The following is an 18,925-nucleotide window of genomic DNA, read 5'->3' as shown; positions in this document are numbered from 1 at the left end:
TCTAGACCATGCTCCCTGGAAACTTCATCATGAGTGCATACATTTGACACAATGCTGGTCTATCCGACTGAGGCCAGCACCTGGTTTTCCACTGTCTACAAAATGGCTAGGACCAACTCTGGGGGCTTTTATGCAGCATGAATGACTTTTCCTTTAGGCAGTTAGCTGCCTTTTGATGCAAATAGTTCAGGTCTTGTCATGTCAATCATGAGGACTCTGGAAACTAACAAATAATCTTAGCCAACCAGTAAATGCTGTGCTGTTAGGATTCATGCATGAACACATTGATTGACATTTTCAGGCCCAATTATATACGCAAATGGCCTGTCACCTGGCATCCATGCATGTGCCCATCTGCCTACTGGAATTAGCTAGTTGACCAGGATTTGGAATAACCCTTATGTTAGGATAGGGGAATGCAGACTATGTTTTGCTTTGTGCAAAGTTTTTTGTTTTTGTTTGTTTGTTTTTGGCCAATGGAGGGAAGCATGAGCAAAGGGAAACTTGATATGATTGGAAGCATTGACAGAAGAACGACTTCTTCCAGAAAGAGGTTGACTAATGATATTAGCCGAGAAATTAAATTTTAGGAAAATGTTAATACGACTCTGGTGTGTAGAGAGAGAAATGAGAAAGTACAGCTCTTTAAGGACCTTAGTGATTATAGTGAGAAATCATAGCGTCTCTCCACAGCATTAGAACAGTGAACTTCTGTCTTAAGCAGTGTTCTGTTGATGTGTAGAGACACATGATGACTGTAGAAAATTGGCGAGTCAAGGATGTAGCAATTACATGAAATATAGAGGAATATTTACTAGTGTTGAAAATCCTATCCTATTTTGACTTCACTTGTATATACTGGTTTTCTTAATTTGACTTCCTAATATTATATATCATTTTCCATCTTGTGTTAAATAAAGAGAATATTACACTTCTATCTATGTTCAATGCAACTGCTGTGGGCTAAATTCTTTCCCCACCTCCAATCAACAGGATGCCAGCTCCACCCTAAATGTGAGTCTATTTGGAACCAGATTTGTAAACAGTTAATTAGAAATGAATGAGGTTGTATGAATAGTGTGGTGGCTAATGCTCATTGCCAACTGGTGAACTGAGCCTCACTTACGATATTGAAGTTCCCTCTGGATAAGCCTCTGAAAGCATTTCCAGAGGAGATTTACTCAGAGGTAAGAGTTGCAATGAGGGATCATGGAATCATGCCATGAAAGGGAGGCTTAGGAAAAATAAAAGAGGAAAAAGGAATAAGCCAGAAAAATTCTAGCATTCCCCACTCTGTTTCCCGGCTTCCTGTGATATGAATGGCTATGGTATGTCTTCCAAACCATGATGGCCTGCATCTGCTTAAATCATGATATAAAATAAGTCCATCCTCTGTTTATACTGTTCGGCTTGGCATTTTATCATAGTGACAAGAAAGGTAAGTGACAGAATGAGGGTCCTGATGTGACAGAAATGGTGGCTTTATGACAAGATTTTTCTGTGCCTCTGTCTTTCTGCACATTCTATGTGCAGGTGTGTACATACATATAAAAGACAATGTAAGCACAGAGAAGGTAGCCGCATATAACCTGTAAGGATAGTCTGTTCCAGATAGTGAGTGTACTGGCACCACCTGATCTTGGACTTACCAGCTGCTCACAATGTAAGAAATTCATATTGTGGAAGCAACCAGTCTGGTAGTTTGTGATGGCAGCCAAAGCTGAATATGATACCAATTATGTTAAAGATGCTTGGTTTTGTTGTTAAAAAGTTGCAATAAATTATTATGGCAGAATCTTGCCACAGAATTTTTTAGGTATGCATATGTATGCTACTGTGTGTGCATGCATGCACATGTGAGTGTGAAACCCAGGGACTGATGTTGGCATCTCTTCCTCAATCCATCTCTGCTTTATTTTCAGAAAGAGGGTATCTTGGTGAGTGTGGAGCTTGAAAATTCAGTTAGGCTTCCTGGCCAGAAGGCACCAACGGACCTCCTGACTCTGGCTCTTTAGTGTTGAGATTTTAGGTATCACATTAAATGGGTGCTGGGCATTGAGCCCGAGGTACTACTAACAGCCAACTGACCGAGACATCTTTTACAGTGCCAGAGTTTTTATAAGTTGAGTTTTTCTTTTCTTTCAAATAACATTTCTTAGTTTCCAAACTAAGAGAAATTATATTCATTGTTCATTTCCTATCACTTTTGGTGACATTTTCATTGATAGTGGTGATGGAATAGAAAAAAAAAAAGCACCATATATCTTGAAAGATTTATTTCTTTACACCAATTTGTCTAATATAACACATGGTTTGGCATCAAATATGGAGCCTTTCCTCAATACTATGTCTCAGATAATTGCATTCTATTGCTTGCCCAGTTTCTGTAACAAAGGACCTAGGTATGTGAATGGATATAGAAGCTGAAGCTATTATAGCGTATGGCTAATAATAGAATAGCAGTAACTAAGCATGGAAAAGAAAAGGCATAAGCACCATTTTTCAATATTCAAGAACAAAAACCAGATACATTTTTAGGAAAGTATTTTATTTTTGTTTCAACAGATGAAATCCGTAACTTGTTTTTCCTGATAAGACAATTCAGACATACAAATCAATTACAACAATGTACTTATCAGATCCCCCTCCCTCCCCTATATTTTAAAGCAACCGACAATTTTGAAGGACACTAAGACAATGTAGCAATTAAAATATGGCCCTGTAAGAAAATAATTACAACAGTTGTTGAAAAAGAACTTGTCCTTTGATCAAAACAGACTGCAAAGAATCATTATGAAATTAGAATTGCAGCTTCCTTTTCAATTAGAAGGAAAGAGGGTGCATCATGAAACAGAAAGCTGGGGAGTCAGACTGAAAAGAGCAGAAAGCTCTAGGCAAAAATTTCACCAATAAAATGTGTCCCCTTGAAGATACCTATGCCCATTCCACGTTGAACTGAATATCGGATTCCCCATCTCCAGCACCTGGGAGTGAATCACTTCTGTTCTCCTTGTTTAAAAGTAATAACATTTCAAAGCCAGCAGCTCTTAATGAGAGAAGAGAATTTTTTAAATGAATTTTTGCAGAAGCCGGCGATATTAAAGATAAACCAAGCCACAGAGGCTAGAGAGATATCCTCAGAGACCTGGGACTCCTGGGGGCATAGGGTTAGGGGAGGGGGCAGTCACTGCTTTGTCCCAATCTAAATCCCATAGCACCTTTATGGCAGGTTTGCAGTTGTACACAGTGTCCTACATGCTGTTCCCAGTAAGCCTCACAGCACCGTTGTGAGGTAGGTAGTGTTAGACTCATTTAAGACAGGGATGCAGAGATGTTAAATATTTTGCCCACAAAGAAAAATGAATCCAGAGATGGAGCCTTGGGGGCTCTCACTCTAGATCCGTATCTTTTAAATACTTAACTATTCTGACTCCCTGAGAGTGGATCGTTAAAGAAGGTAGGTCCTTATTGCTAGACCCCTGCCTGGTTAGGTGGACACTGAAGACCGTCTCCAAACCACATAGTTTGGATGCTGGAATGAGAGACAGGCAGTGAGCAGCATGGAACCCAAAGGACTGATGTGTATTCACATTTGAAGCACAATTTGAAGAAGATCTTATTTACCAATGTTCAATTAAGTTATTTTGATTATGCACACTCAGCAGATACTACATGGGGAAGGAGATTCTGCTTGGATAGTATGAAATTAAATTTTCTACATTTCTTAAAACAGAAGGTGGCAAAAGCTGACTGGTGATAGCTAGCCAATCAAAGTCAAAAGCTGACTGGTGATAGCCAATCAAAGTCAAGAAGGAATTAAGTAGTTTCCTGAATTTTCTGTGAGAAGCTGGGCCAATATTGGCAGCATTTGAAAGGAAATAAATATAACAAAAATTGAAATTGTTTTTAATACAGAATGTGTCTATTTATGGTCTGGGACCCAAACCATGAGTGCTGCGGTTAGAGGCAGTGTAGCATTCACAATGCTATATTGATTTTCTTCTGCAGTTCGTCTCCTACATCTGCTTATTCACTCAAGACATTACTTGAAAGGCTTGTACCTCTCAGTTTACAAGTGCTGTTCTGGGAAGACACAGAACTGACTAAACAGTGAGCTACTGTTATCTCTCCTCACCAGCCAGGAGATAGTTTCCAGTTATTTTCCATCTCTCTGAACCCATTTATTCGTTTCAGAGGACTCTAGGCAAAAAATGTGCTTTGTATTGAATCTAGTCCTGCATAATATCAGCAAGTTCTTATGCCAGTCCAAGGAGGACTTTCGGGGCCACTGAAGCACAGGCAACTGAATTCTTCGGGTGGCGCTTAAATGAAAGAGCTTATATAAATCAAGATGGTGGGGCTGACCCCATAATCTCTTTGTATTACATTTTTGTTCTGTGCTCAGTGGGTTAATTCCCAATAGGGTATTTGAACTGATAGAGTGGAAGGTTTAAGGAAATCTGCTATAGTTCTCTCTCTCTCTCTCTCTCTCTCTCTCTCTCTCTCTCTCTCTCTCTCTCTCTCCCTCCCTCCCTCCCTCCCTCCCTTCCTCCCTCCCTCCTCTCTTCTTCTTTTCTTTCTCCCTCTCCCCCTGCTCATGTGTGTGTTTAAAGAAATATTTAACTTTTATGAGAACTCTGTATGTATGTAATAGATGCACACTATTTGTCTTTTGTACATGCAGCTAATAGCCAATGGCTAAAGAAGTAGATTAGAAATAGTGAAGTGCCTCTGTGCTATGGTACTAGCATCTTGATCTCTTGTGGTGAGGAATAATATGCCCAGTGAGGCTGCAGTTAGAGAAAAGTTCACATAAATGTTACTTCTGCCTTGGAGGGATAGCTGGTAAACAGATTTGTCTCCTAATGTGACAATAAATACCTATTTTGCAATTGCAAGCATGATTTAGGGCCTTTCTGTCACAGACATGCACTACCTAGTGGCATGTGCTTCAAATTTCAGACTGTCACTCCAGAAAGATTCTCATCTTAAATATATTTATTGGTGCCCAGATAAGATGATGACATTCTTCAGGCAGGACATAATCTCTCAGGTACCATTTCTTCTTCCTATCATTTTTTGTGAAATGGTACCCAGTAATATTGGTGTGTGTGTGTGTGTGTGTGTGTGTGTGTGTGTGTGTGTGTGTTAATTGACTTTTAAATTCATGTGCTATTTAGAGAAGTTTTTGGCATGTTCTGGTTTACACTATTCAGAATATCACAGAAAGAAGCAAGGACTATGTAGCTGGAACAAGGGACTTTCTTACCAATGCAAGGCTTTTGACAAAGGTTTATAGGTTTTGCACTGAGTTATTTGTAACAGTTGATGAAAGGCACTGAGTGGCAAGCCCTTGAAGCTAGTGTTTTCAGGTTTCCACCAGTGGGTGAAATATGAGGTGGATTTGCCCTCAAGTTCTCACCACTGTTTCCTTAACTTGGTTTTGTTTCACATTTAACTTCATGCTCTGTTTTGGGTCTGACAATGACTAATTAAGAAAATAATCTAGGGTCAGGGAAAGGCTTCTCTTTTTCTCTCTCTCTCTAAAAGGAAATAGGTAGGCTCTCATAACTTTTATTTCCACTGTATCTTGGTATAGTATTAACAAAAGCAGAGCAATTTCCTCAGGAGTGAGAGTGAAAGCAGAAACACAAACACATGATGAACTTCTAGTTTATGACATAGCACATAGTCAGACAATCCTTAGAAGTACAGGGTGAGCAGCCAGTTAACTGATTCAAAATCTGTTTGGAGTGAATTTAGTAATTAGGTTTCATGGCAACATATCTTGCTTAATGCCTAAGAGCAAGTTCTGAAGCAGTAGGTTTATCATATCCTGGATGGGGTTCCCTGGACAAGTCCGTTTGTGGTGTTGGTAGAGATGTGTGCAGCACATCATGAATCATGCTATGGGAAATGGGTTTTTAGTTTTCATTGTACAAAGTGATACTGTGATAGCTGTGACTACTGTCGGACCAGCTCTGGCAGTCCTGAGGAAAAAATTCTTCAAGGATAAAAAAAAATCACACTGCAAGCTTTACATTTTGAAATTAAATAGCTAACTATGTTTTTTTCTTTAGCAGCCACAGAATTTTTGCATTTGCAGTTGCCTGGCAGTGAGTCCAAACTTTATTGTCTTCCATCAATATAATATCCTGGATGTCATAAAATGAGCAACATAGGGTAAACACCATGCCACACCAGGACAACTACCTGAGCTTGTCTCTGTAAGTCTATTCCTGAACGTATACAACTGAAGAACCTACTTTTGTCAGTAAGACTGCTCAAGAAGAATTTTCAATATATTCTTAACACTAGAAAAATTTCTCTGTTTCCATTAGCAATATAATTGTATACCAGATGTCTTTTTAATTTATTACTTTGTGCATTTTACTGTAAAATATATCTTGGATTATGAAAAGTTGAGCAAAGGCTTAGGAGAAAAAAAAACAGATGATGCTCTCGTATGTATGGCTTGCTGGATGCTTAAGTGTTAAATGGTTTTTGACAATTTCACAAGCAATGCAGGACTTATCTTCACTAAAATATAATATCTTTACAGTATGGCTGATCAGCCCATGACCCTTTAGTAATATCTAAGATTAGAAAACCTGACCACCTGGCCTCTTTGTGGTCCATAATCATTCTATCATCAGAATAATATTCAATCAGATATGCATCTTCCTTCAGAGTTGAACAGAGTCCTTCTGGTACTAATGACCTTTCCAAGAAGCCTTGTGTTGCTTGTGAAGTTTCTAGAACGTATCACTCTCAAGAATAAAGTATGTCCCAGATGATTCATTACTTTTTAAAAAAAATTACATACATTATCTTTAAAATATTACCAGAACAGATTTAACTGAGATATTATATGCATAAGCCCTTTTCTTCAACAAACAGAACATATTTTCTTACTTATTTCATGTTGATAAGTTAACTTATTTGTACATGTAAAAAAAAAAAAAAACTCAATGTAACCCATGATGATTACCCAGTAAAAATAGTTAACAATACACAAATCTAAATGAAGATTCTTTTGTCTTTAGCACTATTTTCTATTTCCTTTAAGAACAAAAACAGGCTTTCAGGCTTCTTGAAAAAAAAGTTAGGTTCCTGGTTAGTAATAGCCAATCATGGTACAGTTCCTAAGTCGGGTTTTGATTAAAAAATAATAATAATAATAAATAAGGGGGAATACAGTCAAATTGTTTCATTTTTCTTTCTCCTGTGCAAGCTTACTAACTTTTTAAACAGTTATATTTTAAATAGTTTAAAAAAAAGCCACCTTCTCCATATATACAAACAAACAGCAGCTTTGCCTTTGATTACGATGTGGGCCATTTCCTGCTTTATGGAAATAGCCTATGAAGACAAGAACATTGTGTATAAATGGCCCAGGTAGACATGGAGTATCTGAATTTATAGCTGAGGGAGAAAGGAGGATGTCTCCTTTCAAATATCCACTACACAGTCTGTATTTTTCTCACAGCTCAGTTCCATTTGTCTTGTCCCATGGATATGTGCACACAGGTGAGAGTGTGCGTGGACATACTGCTGTAAGGAGTGGGAACCATTTTCACAAAGCTGGCTGAATCTTCCATCTCATTATTATTTCTTGACATATGGCTCGTAGCTTTTGTCAATGATTTTGCAGTGTAGAATAAGGATGATAAAGCAATTTCAAAAGGGAGGCATGCAGAACTATAAAGAAAGCTAACATGCAGACAATGTCTGCTCCTTTTTGCCATTCTTGGTCAGGAACAAAATTCTTAGGTCCATTTTCAGCATGGGCAGTTATCTTTTGAACAGTACTGGAATTAAAATGTAGTTAACCAATGCAAAAAAACCACCACAGTTGCAGTTTTGTTCTTTTTCTAAAGCATTTTAGCATATTACATGTAGAGCCTTTCTTAAAGTGTTAAGTGTTCTCCTGATTATACCAAGTTGTTTCTTTTTGCTCAGGCTATAAAGAAAGCATTCTATTCAAAGATAGCTTTATATTAGCCCACTTGTTTCTAGGAGAGAGAGAGAGAGAGAGAGAGAGAGAGAGAGAGAGAGAGAGAGAGAGAGAGAGAGAGAGAACACCTCCAGATTGCTGTCAGATTGAGACTATGTGAATGGGAAGCCTTAACTTCTAAAGTGTTATTCTTCTTTCTTTTTTCTTTGAGGCAACCTCCAATTGAACAATTACACAAGAATTTCTGACATCTAATGAGAGAAGATTCCTCTCTGGAGAGAGCTGTCATTGGTGAGGTACGGCAGTAGCTTAGAGGTGGCAGTGATGGATAGGAGAGTGCAGAAGGAGCTATCATTTCACCTGTGGGCTCCACAGTGGGCACAGGAACAGAAGGGACTATGAAGGCTTTTTGCTGTCTGTAGACTTACTACCAGTGGTCGACTTCCCAACAAAAATTAAAATATATTACTGTTGTTTTTCTAGCTTATTATTAGTGCTGTTAAACTTTTACCATGCCCTATTTATAAGTTAAATCTTACCAATAGGTAGGTGTGCATAGAGTAAAATATAGTATGCATAGGACTTGATCCTGGCTGAAATATCACCACTGCTGGCCCAAAGCCATGGGATCTAGTCTATTATAGTAGGGGCATCTGCTGCACACACTGCTGCTTCATTTCCATTCTGGATGTCCAGCAGGGAGCTTGGAGTGTGCGAGAAGGGGTATTGAATCAAACTGAAGGAGAAAAATCTAAAGCTCTTGGTCAGATTCCTATATTAGAAGCAGAAGCATCTGTTTACTTTGTGCTTTAAGCCTTCTTGCATGTATTTTAAGCACACCTTTGGTTGTTTCAGTTGTTTCTGTCACCATCTTGGCCATCTGTTGAGAAGCTGACTGTAGACGAGCAGTTCCAGTCTCTGCCCACTTCTGGAGGAAACACACAGCTACATTTACTGCTCTCTAACTGGACAAGGTAATTTCATATTAAAAAATTATATCATTAATTATTTACTTATGGCATCATTTCTTAGCTAACTGTGTAAGCATAGATTTAGGCCCCAGGAGCCAACTTAGTCAAAGACCACAGCAAATAAGCACTCATCGCTCTTCTCTTTGGCCTGTGTTGGGAGGAGTTCTTTTACCTGGTAATCATAATTTTGCTGGCTTACATGTAAGGAGGCCTTTGAAGGTAGAAACGGAAAGAGATCCATATCAAGTGTTTGCTAGATACCAAGATACACCTATGTCACCTATCCAAATTAATAAAACAAAAACAAAAACAAAACCAAAAATCCAATGTCAAATGAAATTTTATTGCCCAATCTTTTCTATAAAGGTGGAATAATGTAAAAAATTTCATCAAAAACAATAATGGGTATTAGACCAAAGGGGTTGAATAGAGGAAAGTCAATAGAAATGACAGGTCCTATGATATATTATTCTACAAGGAAATGCTCATTTCAGTAATAAAAATGATACATCTTTACTCTAAATACCAAATAGAATGAATGGCTTTGGTCTCAATGGACTGTTGTTGTTGTTGTTGTTGTTGTTTTGCTTTGTTGTTGTTGTTGTTGTTTTGTTTTGCTTTCTTTAACTTGGTTCACACCCCACAGAACCCATTTGCAATCCCATGTGCACTACAGATGGCCAGAACTCAGAGAAGAAGCTAAGAAGCCATGAAAGTTTAAACAGAAGCACAATCACCAATTCTTCTTCAGTCGGGAGAGAACTATAAAAATGAGCAATAAAGGAAATAGAATTTAAATAGATCCCTTGTCTCCCTCCAGCCCTTCTTTAAATTCTTGATGTCTTTTCTGTCAGGTCTGAGTCTTTTCAGTTGAAAATGATCTATTTTTTTCTTTTCTACAGAGCCTCAAGACACATTCTGTGTTGTTTCACAGTTCTGTGCACAGCCCCTGAAGATAAAAGAAATGCTTTGACAGAGAGATGAAGAAAGACCCTGTAAGTAAAAGTTAATTTACACGGGGCTCTATGCAATTTTACTTCTCTAGGATCACACCCTCTCTTTTTTGTGCCTCTCATACAGAAATATATCTGTTCCTACTGCGGGAATGGAATGTGACACAAGCCAGGCTTCAGTGGAGATGAGATTTAAATAATCCCTTTTAAAGAGCTATAGAGGATTGTGACCCTTGAACTTCCTATGTGAACCAAAAGCAAATTCTTTCACAGAACAAGGAGAAAAAAACAGATTCTGAATGTTTATACTGTAAGAGAGCTGTTGTTGATAAGCAAAATTACCAAGAAGGCTGACCAAGCCTAGTTTTCACAAATGTCCCCATGAACGTGGAGGCTTAGCAATTTCTGTACTGTATGTTCAGAATTTGAAAGTACTTGAAAAGTACGTGATTACAGATGCTGTAGAAATGAAAAGAGGCTGGAAAATAAAATAAAATAAGGATTTCTGCAAAGGAGAAATTGCTTATCAGCACACCAAACCCATATTGTTTGGCTAAGTTAGTTATCTTACTTTAGGAATTTGCTTACCAATACTTGGGTTGATGAATAAACTTAGAGGATTAGGGCTCTGGCCAGGAAGTTTTCTTATGTTTGATGCTAGAAAGTGGTTCTTTGAAAATGCTTACGAATATACAGACTACTGGTCAACTAAGAACAACATGCTGGGTCAAAGAGCTGTGTTTCTTCCTAGGACACACTAAGGCCCTCTCGTCAAAGATGGAGCTCAGAAATGGAGTGTCCAAAGGGACAAGCAGGCCGGAATACTGACTGGTCTGACCAGTTATTCTTTACAATGGTCTTGCTTAATCTAACAGAGAAGTGACCATAAAGGAAAAAAAATCATGCAATCCTTTTGTAAAACTGTACAGAAAAGCCCCAGAGCTGTGGTCAGTGGAATTCCAGGGCTCTGCAAATCCCAATGATTACTACCAACAGTGAGGAAATGGGAAGTTAGATGCCCATTTGTTTTTTAAATAAATCCTTTAGTATACTGCTTTATGGAAGAAGTTGCCAATTCCCCTGGGAAAATCAGGTAAATACGCTATCATGGTCTGAAATGTTATTACAATAACAATTGTACTCTTACTCAAATCGTTGGATCAAGGACATTTGTGAAGGCCACGGGTCTAAAGCTGACCACTTGGGAGATATATGGAACTCCAGTTTGGGGAGATGCTAAAAGTTAAGTAGGAAAAGTGGTACTTCATGCTCAAAATACCTAAGAGAAAAATCCCAGAATGAAATATATTAAAGATGGGACTTTTCAAAGGGTTTATTAGAATTACAGATTTTTTTTTTGAACTTGTAAGTTGGGGCTATAGAATGCACCATTTATTCAATTTATCAGTTAGTGGGTCTTCATTTTGGAAGGTTGTTTAGCAGTATCTTAAGTATTCTATGGGTTAGAGGATAAATCCCCAAGAGGACAGAATCTCTCTTCTTTTGACAGACTAACATACAAACCTTTGAAATCTTTGAACTAAATATTTCATCTTTTAACTTAAATCAAATTTCATTTTCTTTCAAAGACTTTTATTTAACTTTATGATATTTGCCAGAAAATAGTGGGATAACAAAACCCTCTTTTAGGTCAATAGCTCATCTCTCTCTCTCTCTCTCTCTCTCTCTCTCTCTCTCTCTCTCTCTCTCTCTCTCTCTCTCTCTCCCTCTCTTTCCCTTTTACACACACACACACACACACACACAATTTGTCAGTACATACTTTTTAATGTGTTTCAAAATTAAAAGGAAGTAGATTCTCTTTTGTAAGGCTACCTTTCTACTTTAAATTTCTTAATTGTAAGAACATAGCATTTAATTTTTTTAAGAGTTGGACATTTGAATAGAATTTAGCTTAGATCCATACAAATTGCTAGAAATAAATTACTCTACAAATAAAAATTGGATTTGTAAAATATTTGTGATAATCATTAGGATAATTAAATGAACTCTAACTCAAGCAGGTAATTATTCAATCTTAAATACACACACACACACACACACACACACAAATCCACCCTCAGTTGCTACCCACTGGTAAAGGAGAAATGGGTCTAGATGTATTGCTACCCAGTTTGCTAATCAATCTGCAAAACTTTTAGAAATAAAGGCCAATTTAATAGTATTAAATTTTTCCATATTTTCAAATATTTTACAAAGGTAGGCTTTTGAGGGTCAGACCTACAATACTAAAAGGAAGAAATCCCAGAATCCTTCTATTATATCTTACAACATAACCTAGAGGAGACCTTCTTCAATAACCTCTCAAAATGTGAAAAATGTAGAAACTTTGCTTATATTGATTAAATACATGCCATTTCAGGAATATAGCCTGCATCCAATATTTTTCAGGCCATATGGATATATTCTTTGAAAGTTATGCAGGACTCAGCCAAATGGAATTGCACTTCCTTGAACCAGGTCACTTATGATAATAATGCTATTTTCTTTCTTTTCTTTTTCTTTTTTTTTCCTGGTTATGTTTGCATTAATAACATTAATGTCAACTTAATCGGGCAAATATGCTCAGGTCAAGAAGTTAAAAGAATCGTCACAGCATTACATATTTGTAGAACTATAAGCTTAGCTCTTCCCCAGTGATGGAACAAAACATTGTTTTTTAGATCTATATTGGTTTTTCTTTCACTTCTTTTACTTCTTTCACACAAAACATATTCCTTGTATCTATGTAATATAGTTTTCAATATGAAACTAAAGATCTTGATCAGGAAGCAGGAGAATATCCTGAAGTTGCCTAACTGTGGTCCTACTCTGTATATAGTACTTGGATAGAAGTTGGGCTGGTATGTGCACTATGTTCCCTTTGATTTGTAGCCATCCGGCAGGCAGCTGCCACATTTGAAAGAGATCATTGGATGAATCACTGCTGTGATGCTCTTGTCTCTCCCTGCTTCCTATTGACTTCAGAAACCTCCTTATTCAGAGGGCTTTCAGACAACAGAATTATTGATATTAGCTATTGGCGAATATTGCCAAATAATTCTATATAATCAATATTCTCTTTTCCATTGGTCATTAACCCATTAGCAGTGACTGGCAAAAGTAAAACTAAGCAGTAGCTACATGGATTACTTTTAAGAGTGACACCTACCTTGTATTCTATAGGTACATCTAGTGATATACCACCTTCTGGAGAAACCAAGGGCTTCTGTTACAGTAAACTGGTCCAGGTTGGTAGTGTATGTATAAAAAATATTCCATTCTGTATCAAAACTAGGCACATGCCTTTATTTATAGTAACAGAAGTTAACAGAGTTGAGCAGTTTTGACTTGGGTCTTCTTTCTTGGCATCCTACATCAGACATACACATCTCAACACATCTCTGCCTAGTATTCCAGGGATCTATTCTCAGGTTTATCTGCAGGTAAAAGGAAGGTGAAACCACACTTGGATCTATACTGGTGAGTAACTAAAAGCACAACCTCTCATTCATATTGCTTTAAAACATATACAGCATATATGTTTCAAAAAAAAAGAATATATTGATCTCTTTTTGCTGCTGAACCAACAGTATTGTATGATGCAAGGTTTTAACAAATGATAATAAATACAAATTTTACTGTAGAGTATGTTTTAGACAAATGTGTCTTTTTAATATGTAAATCCTACACTGTAGGTTGTTCTTTTTAATTTTTTTTTCCTTTTAGTTTTGCAGTGGTAGAAAATGTTGAATTATTGTCCATCAGCATGAGCCAAAGGTTCAGGTTCATTACTGAGATCCCCAGAATGCCAATATTTGCAATGCAAACAATTAGTATCCCACTGTGTGAAGGGCTCTGACACATGCCTGCCTGCCTCTAATCAGCCAGTCTCCATGAGAAGTCTTCCTGCTTCCATGGACCCTGCTTTGACACAGGGGCAGCTGCGCAAAGCTGCCCGATAACCTTGTGATCGATTCACTCTATCAGACGGCTTACTCACGACCAACAGTAACACAGAGACAGTAGTGTGTGGTGGGCCCTTAGATCATTTTCATGTTGAACCTCCTGGGGCCAGCCACCTCCCCTTCCACAACAGCACCATTGTTTTTTCGGGGCACATACTCAAGGTCAATGCTGTTTTTGTGCTTGCCTTTCCCTCGGCTCCACACAAAAAGAAGGAGAAAACAAAATAAAACCACTCCCAGGAATGTGAAACAGCCCATGGCTGTAGATACCAGTATTGTTTTAAGGTCCAGGGAGAAAGTATTGGCATTAGTGCCGTTGGAAACGGTGTCATTGGAGTCAGTCATGTACATAGGGGTCCTGTTTGCGTAAAGGAAGCGGTCTGACGTGAATCCCTTCACAGTGAGAGATGCTGTGAAGGTATCGTTCCCAGCAGCGTTGCTTGCGATGCAAACATACATCCCACTGTCTTGATCCTGGGCAAAACGGATTTCCAAGGTGCCATCACCCAACACAGTGGCCCTTCCGTTGGACTTGGTGGTGATAAAACGCCTTCGAGGTGTCACCCAGGATATCACGGGCTGCGGGTCTCCATCAGCGTTGCACTCCAGCTGGACCGTCTGCCCTTCATCCACGAGGAGATGCTGTAACTTCTTTTCACGAATTTTGGGTTTTTTGCAGGTAAAATAAAAAGAAAGAGCAGTGCTATGGAAATCCTTAAATGATCTCTCACGGATGGTGTCTGGCCCGGCACACATGGGCTGCTGGCCCCCAAACTGCAGGTTGGGTTGTCGCTGCAGGAGCCAGAGGAGTCGGCAGTCACAGGCTAGTGGGTTGTTGTTAATGCTCAGGACCTCCAAAGCCCTAGGGGAGGAGAAGACGTTCTCTTCCAATGTTTCCAGCAGGTTCTGAGATACATTGAGCACACGGAGGAAGCGGAGCCCTTGGAAGGAGTGAGGCTCAATAGTGCGGAGCTGGGCCCCCACTATATGAAGCTCCTGTAGGCGGATCAGGTCAGAGAACATGCCAGCTTCAATAGTGCTGATGGGATTGTAGGAGAGGTTAAGGTGGGTCAGGTATACAAGGTGTTTAAAGGCGAGGAAGGGGACAGTGGACAGGTTGGTGTTGGTGATTGAAAGGGACGTGAGGTTGAGACCATAGAGGCTATTGGCTGGCATCAAATCCAACAAAGGCCAATAGTCGATCTCTAGGTTTTTCAGGTGGAACAATCTTTTAAAGGCATACACAGGCATATTGTTGATATTGAGATGCTTCAGGTGCAGGGTGATGAGGCTGCGGAGATGGGAAAGGGCTTCTGTTGGTACTGCTGTCAAGTTGCACTTCTCCAGGGTGAGCTGCTCCAAGCTAAGTAGTCCGCTGAAGGCCCTGTGTGAGATATAAACCAAATCATTGTCCCCCACTTCTAGAAACTTCAGGTTATGCAGATCCTGGAACATGTAGTCCAGCAAAATGACAATCTTATTCTCACTAATGTCAAGCTTGGTAAGGTTGGACAGTCCCGTGAATACTCCTAAAGGGACCAACTTAAGGCGATTGCCTTTTAGGCGGAGGGAACGCAGGTTAAAGAGATTGTTAAATGCCCCAGGCTCCACATTAGCGATAATGTTATCGCTCAAGTCTATCTCCTCCAACAGAGGATATGAGATGAACTCTTCAGGGTTTATGCTCTTTAGTCGATTTTTGCTCAGGTCCAAGATTTTGGTCTCAATGGGAATGCCTTCTGGGATCGCAAGCAAGCGTCTTCTGTGGCAGCTAACAGATTTGTTCTGGGCGGAGCACTCACAGCGAGCAGGACAGCCAATGGTGGATCCCATTAAGAGTAACACCACAGCCAGACCCAGGAATGGCTGCCAGCATGGTATAGCCGTGTGAAGCATGACTCCACTTCTTAGTCTACACCTTGGTTACGGGCCTGCATGGTTGGGGAAAGAGAAGGTGAAAAAGACACGTTAGGACAGAGACAGGGGCATAAGTATGAAACCAGGATTTGGTTGCAACCAGATCTGGGATTTTACAGAAAGGTTCACATATTATCTGCATTCTCTTGGGGCAATTATTTCATCTCTGTACTTAGGTGTTCTTGATTATTAAGTGTGAATAATGGAAGCGGAGAATAAAAAAAAGAAATAAAAAGGAAAGGACATTGCAGTTCCTAGGTATGATGGAGAATAAAATGGGAGCATAGCCAGAGACAGGGACTTGCTAGAGCCCAGAGTGGCTACATAAGCCATTTATCGGAGGGGGGTGGGGGGCTGGCAGAGAGTCGGGGAGGGGAAAAGGGGAGAGCAGCTTCGGACCAAGAGCAATAGACTGGGCCAAAAGACTGACAAAGAAAGTAGTAGAAATGACTGGATTTTATAGGGATGGGCAGCTAGGAGAAGGCAGCCCAACCCTGTTATGTAAAAGTTTAGGTTAGGGGGAGGGGTATGCCAGCCAGAAGGGAGGTAAGGACTGAAGAAATGTGGGGAGAAGCTGGCAGCCAACCACTGTTTTGATATGTTAATGGACATCATTTGTCCTAGGTTTCAAACCTAACAGGTAGTAACTATCAGAACCAACCAGATGACCAACTCAGGATTGGAAAAGTAGAGAACCTCAACGTCTGGCATAGACTAAGCAAAATAGCTTATTTTTATAGCGTATTTCACACACAATAGAATTTTAAAATTTCAAAGCAAAGAAACAGAGTTGAGTGCCTAAGACCCAACTTGTGAATGGACACCGCATGTCTACTGTTAGGAGATCATCCTCTGTGATCAATAGAGCTAGGAAAAGTTTCAACAACAGGCCTTGGGTCTTATATTCAAATCAGTTAACATCTATGGCAAGCTGTTGAGAACTTTTTCTTAATATGTATATATTATTTAAAAATAGCTTTTTAATTTATAGGCAAATTTCTGTCGGAATCCAGTAAGTCTTGGCTGAGGAAACTTGCTTATTTGAGGTAAGCATTGACCATCCTACCTCCCCACCACTGTGCTTATTACAGGAAGGATGCAGGCTTGAGAAACCACTGTGACTACTGTAACAATGCTGCTCTTTTTTTTCTTTACAGAAGCAATTATTCTTTATTCATAAGACCCCAAACTGGAATCAATTCCCATACCTGTCACTAAAGCTACAAATAGAAGCTTCTGATATATACATACTCTAAAGCAATGATCACGAGAGCTATAGAGCACACAAAAATAAATGATGCATCAAAAAAGATGGATCTCAAAGGCAATGCACTAGAGAAGAGTGGCCAACATACGGGACATACATACAACATACATTCGATGGTGGCTCAAAAGAAGCTACAATGACTCAAGTGAGAATAATGGCGTTGGGAAACCAGTACATTAATATGCTGTCATTCATTGGGCCATGCACTTTACATAGCACATGCTAATTATGTCTAAGCCTAGAAATCCTTAAAAACAATAGAATTGACAAAACTGTACCAATCAACAGGAAGATGAACACACAAAATATTGAGGCCATCATCATTATATATTTGAATATCAAAGTTAAATTTGAGCCATAGGCAATAGAAAAATACATAAGGATTTCTCTTCACAGTTTTGAAAACTGAAATCTAAAGTCATCAAGGTAGATAATTTTTGAAGTGTAGTATACAGCACAGGACTGCAGGATCTTGACTCAGTGAGAAAAGATACATCTAACCCTCAAGAGACTTAAGGCCTCAGGGAGTGGAGAGGTCTGGTGGGGTGGGAGTGGGGGTGGGGGTGGGGTTGGGGACATCCTTTTGGAGACTGGTGGCTGGCAGGGGTAGGAAGGAGGTACGGGATGTGGAACAGTCCCCTGGAGGGGGAAAAAGACTAAACTGTAAAAAAAAAAATTAAAGAATTTTAAAAAAAGATGCTATTCTTATGACTTTAGCTCATATACCTAGAATGGGGAAGATGCAGTTATAAGAAAACACAAGTTTTATAACAATATGAAAAATTAGCGTGTTACAAAATAAATACATTTATTATATTGTAAAATTTATTTCTGTCAACAGAATTACAGAATAATATAAATTTCTTAAAATAAGCTTGACAAGCCATTTTCAGAACTACCTTCACAACTATTGATTAGTCCGAATTTAACTTACTAAACTGAATTTAGATAAAAGAGCAAATGTTATAAACATACTCTCAATAAGACACATTACAAAAGTATTTTTGAAATTAAAACATAACTCTAAGGTTGGAATAATTGAAGCAGTATGTATAGATATCTTAAGTAAATTTTAACTGATTTTTAGTAGAGTTTAACAATTAACACTTTTTCTATGTATTTCTTACATTTTAATTCTTTTCTGATTTGTCTGTAAGAGAGGAAATTTAGAACTCTGTAAATGTCAGAGATCAGTTATATTATTGTGTACTACATAGCTATATGGTAAATACCATGTCAGTAATGCACTACAAAGGTATGTTTTGAAGATGAGCAATATGATAAAACAATTAGAACCATTAAAACTGAAAGTAACTAAGAGTACTAAGTAAAGATTTCACATTATAATGAGACACTGCACTACTGATATAAAATATTAAAGCTTGGCAAGAAATTATTTTGAATCTACTTGAGATTGAGAATCAGTTTATATTGTTGATATTTAAGATGCAGTGAAGAAGATTATAAGTAATTGGAAATATATACCTAGAAGAAAATTCAATTTAATGAGAGTTAAATATTTTTATGAATCACATTAGAAACAGAGAATGAAAAAGATAAATTATATTCATAACTTTGCAATATATTGCTATGGCAGACACACACACACACAATTTCTTACCTGGAGAATATATTTTAAACTCATATGAGAGGATATGGGTTGAAGACAGTAATAAATGAACAGGTGTTGTTTATCAGAAATAAAGGCAAATGCCAACAATGAATTAGGTAGTAAATGATAAGATCTGAATATAATCAATAAATACAAGAGCAATTAATTTCAATAGTAGAAAAAAATGAAAATTGCTTAGTATTATAATTGTCAGATTTTGCTTTTAGGTTAAAACCATTTGGTAATCAGTTTTACCCAAGAATTAAAAAATTTAGAAATA

At 38.3% G+C, this 18,925-nt stretch overlaps 1 protein-coding gene across 13 annotated transcripts in view; it reads right to left on the bottom strand.

Annotated features, from left to right (window-relative positions):
• Nucleotides 1–11,630: 11,630 nt before the first annotated feature.
• Nucleotides 11,631–18,925, bottom strand: part of Lingo2 (leucine rich repeat and Ig domain containing 2) — a 1,228,899-nt gene continuing 1,221,604 nt past the window's right edge. For all 13 annotated transcript variants that reach the window (XM_029476375.2, XM_029476378.2, XM_029476367.2 and 10 more), the window contains one exon: nucleotides 11,631–15,780. In XM_029476375.2, the coding sequence (XP_029332235.1) occupies nucleotides 13,925–15,745 (1,821 nt within the window). In that variant the 5' untranslated portion in view covers nucleotides 15,746–15,780 and the 3' untranslated portion in view covers nucleotides 11,631–13,924. The remainder of the gene's footprint in view (nucleotides 15,781–18,925) is intronic.

This window comes from Mus caroli, unplaced genomic scaffold (assembly GCF_978045245.1).
Source record: "Mus caroli unplaced genomic scaffold, Mus_caroli_1 scaffold_6, whole genome shotgun sequence".
NCBI classification, from domain to species: domain Eukaryota; kingdom Metazoa; phylum Chordata; class Mammalia; order Rodentia; family Muridae; genus Mus; species Mus caroli.
The sequence above is the reverse complement of the archived record's forward strand: the minus strand, read 5'-3'. Positions and strand labels throughout refer to the sequence as shown.